Source organism: Frieseomelitta varia, unplaced genomic scaffold (assembly GCF_011392965.1).
Source record: "Frieseomelitta varia isolate USP_RPSP 00005682 unplaced genomic scaffold, Fvar_1.2 scaffold_648, whole genome shotgun sequence".
Classification (NCBI taxonomy): domain Eukaryota; kingdom Metazoa; phylum Arthropoda; class Insecta; order Hymenoptera; family Apidae; genus Frieseomelitta; species Frieseomelitta varia.
This window is the reverse complement of record NW_025110421.1, coordinates 223,722-226,715: the sequence shown is the minus strand read 5'-3', so window position 1 is coordinate 226,715 and position 2,994 is coordinate 223,722. Positions and strand designations below refer to the sequence as shown.

General features: G+C 33.3%; 2 protein-coding genes across 12 annotated transcripts in view; one reads left to right on the top strand and one right to left on the bottom strand.

Moving 5' to 3' along the window:
- LOC122534909 (calcium/calmodulin-dependent 3',5'-cyclic nucleotide phosphodiesterase 1-like) overlaps positions 1–2,994 on the top strand; it is a 271,807-nt gene that overhangs the window by 195,210 nt on the left and 73,603 nt on the right. The gene's annotated exons all lie outside the window — the stretch shown is intronic.
- The window catches only part of LOC122534910 (alpha-glucosidase-like), a 46,182-nt gene that overhangs the window by 11,484 nt on the left and 31,704 nt on the right, over positions 1–2,994 (bottom strand). Inside the window, exons 7-9 of one of the 5 annotated variants that reach the window (XM_043665989.1) lie at positions 2,491–2,686; positions 2,255–2,395; positions 1,996–2,119 (exon numbers count right to left, since the gene is read on the bottom strand). The exons of 3 other annotated variants lie outside the window; for them this stretch is intronic. In XM_043665989.1, coding sequence (XP_043521924.1) covers positions 2,044–2,119; positions 2,255–2,395; positions 2,491–2,686 — 413 coding nt within the window. In that variant the 3' untranslated portion in view covers positions 1,996–2,043. Of the gene's footprint in view, positions 1–1,995; positions 2,120–2,254; positions 2,396–2,490; positions 2,687–2,994 lie in introns of those variants that run through there. One more of the 5 variants, XM_043665988.1, reaches the window with a different exon arrangement.

Genomic DNA, 2,994 nt, shown 5'->3' with positions numbered 1-2,994 from the left:
CCTATCGAGTTAATTCTGCATTCAGGATTCGGAAAGATCGCGGTTGTTTACGTTGCCATCATTGCACGGCGAATCCTGACTTTACCTATGGTAACGAACCAAATTTTCGACACACACTTTTACTAGATTTGTATCTGATACTCACTGTCACATTAATATTTCATTAATTAATTGACGTGTTAATTTTTCATGATTGCATTGTCCGTAGACAATATATTAAAATGCTCTGAAAAAAGGAGATCATCGCTAATATTAGAAGATATATTGATGTATTTCACAAATTCTGACTTGAGAAAAATTAGAAAACTTTCTGATCCAATTTGAGCCTTGAATCTCGTCAAAGAATCAATATCTTGGGTCTGTTTAATATTAATTTCTTGTAATTTTTTCTGGTTTCTTTCGATTTCATTCAGTTTTCTGAATTATATTCTTTAAAATTTCGTTCCATCGAAGAACGAGAAACAGAAGGAAGATTCGTGGGGGGAGGAGAAATTAACCTTTCAAATAGAACGGCTTAGAGAAATATTATTCTTCTATATCGTGGCGATACCGTGGTTTGTTTTAATACTGAATGAATCATTATATTTGATAATCATATAGTTGCAATCGTTTTCGTTTATAATTTAAAATAACATTGCGGAGATGGTCCAGGAAGAGGAGATGGTCATGTCGGGAACAGATGGAATTCTGTTAACAAACTTGTTTCTTAAATGTGCACGATTATATTTGAGAAAAGGTAAAAATAGAAACAGAAGTCGCTGGCTAATTATGCAATTTGAAAGGAATACTAAGTACACGTTCATTACGGTGTTATAAATAACACGCTTCGCATCAAAACAATATCTCTCGACGACAATACAGTTTATTTCCATCTTTCACGTGAGTCGATACAGTTATCAAACAAAGGATTAAACATGGTCTGATCTTTCAGTTAGTATTTTAATTGGCCACTTAATTACTTAATTACCTACTTGATCAACATCAACTTTATCAAATTCAGCGTTTCAATTACAATGTTTTATATATATATGTACGTACCACGATGAAATGTACTACGATCAATGTCAACACAATAATTATTTTGTACTATAATTCTTTCAGTTATCATTGTTTTGGCAGTCACGTGCCTTTGTGCGTCAACATAGTTCTTCAAGGACAAAAGAATAACTTATGAAATTTCGTACTTGACTTAGCATTTTCCTTTATAATTTCGCTTTACGTGTAACCTCGCATTATGCGTTTCATAATTTCGTTTATTGATATTTATTGGAAAACAAATTTATTCTAAAATACATAATAAAAGTATAAATGTAATTCCGTGAGATATGAATGAAAGGACTCTTAGGAAAGTTAATTACTGTTCGAGCCATTTGCCATAATTTTAATTATTGGAATTATGTGTACGAAAGGCTATTTAAAAAATTTTGTATTGGACAGTGCCATGCCAATTTCCTTGTGAGATGTATCTGCCGAAAATGCCAAGCAACACAATAAAAGTAGATAAAGTAAAAAATTGTCAATTTATGCACGTGATTGAAGGTTTAACTGAAAAGAAAGTAATTAAGAGAGAAAGCTTCAATATAGCGATCAAACATTGTCGCATTATTCGACACGCGAACATTTTGAACAGCTGCATCTCGCAACGATTAAGAAAAAAATGACCTGATTATGGTCAACGACTATAATTAACGTGAAATACTGGGATACTGATCATCGTCAAATAATCAACGATCACCGATTAATGAATAAGAGAAGCAAGAACTTCTCTAGACTAGATACTCTTGATATTAACATTAATACTTCCTGACTTAATTTGACATTAAAACATATCTTTCGTTTTATTTCTATGTTCCAACAGCACGAATAATTTCCCCTCTCATTGTGATACTCTGATTACTATTGTATCGAAGCGTTCGTATTAAGAGTTCAATTTCAAACACAATGATTACTAACGAAGTAACTTTATTGAGAACTCAGGTTATATATAATTAAAGATTAGAATATTAAATACTTAATGTGAAATAGATAAATACTTCGTTGTAATCAAAATTCCGCATTTTGAGTGGTGAGGATGACTACTGATGTGGCAGGTATGGTCACGTGTCGGTCGACTGTTTTCCTATATGTGCAACAAACGTACAAACAAGCATGATTTAATCACATAGTGAAAACTAGGAAAAGATGCATAGATTTATCGTCACGATGACGCAAGATAGACAAATAAAATGAAACTTGAAAAAATGGTCACACGTACCAAGGAAGCACCGTGGAGTTAGCACTGGCGTAATAAACATCCAATTTACTCGGTATGTTACCAAACGCTGATAAGTCCACTGTTGAGTCCTCGTCGCCGAAGTTCGTTATAGCGTAAACGCTTCCGTGCTTCTCGGTTTCTCTGAAGAAATTACGACATCCCATTGTGAAAACGAAGGTGTCACCATTGTTTTTAATGCAAATTTCGTTTCGAGTTACACAAGGAATTATCCTTACCTGGCAAAGGCGAAAACATATTCATCCAATACTTTTGTCACTAAATTGGCATGCTTGAAGTGCGGCGATTTCTTCAGCTTCGAGAGTTTCTCATAAAGAGTGTAGTACGAGTTATTGTCTTTCTTCTCGTCAGCCAGATTCAAGGTCTTGTAATTAGGGTTGACTGGAATCCAGGTATGGGAATTCGAGGAAAATCCTGCGAATTGAAACTCTTGGTTATTAAGATCGTTGTTGCTTTGAATTGAGGAGTTAATAAACTAAATATTCTCAGTAAATGATGTCACGTTGAAAAAACATACGTAACATCGAAAAATTGTCATGATAGCAACGATATTTCGCGTGTCTACTAATTTTCTTTTAGAGAATATCTTATCGTTACTTTCCTTCACAGACGTAAACACGATTAGCTGAACATTTAGTTTGGTTTATAATAATCGTCAATTGAATTTTAACTAACTAACATATTATTAACTATGTTTGTTCTAGTGCAATATATAGAATATA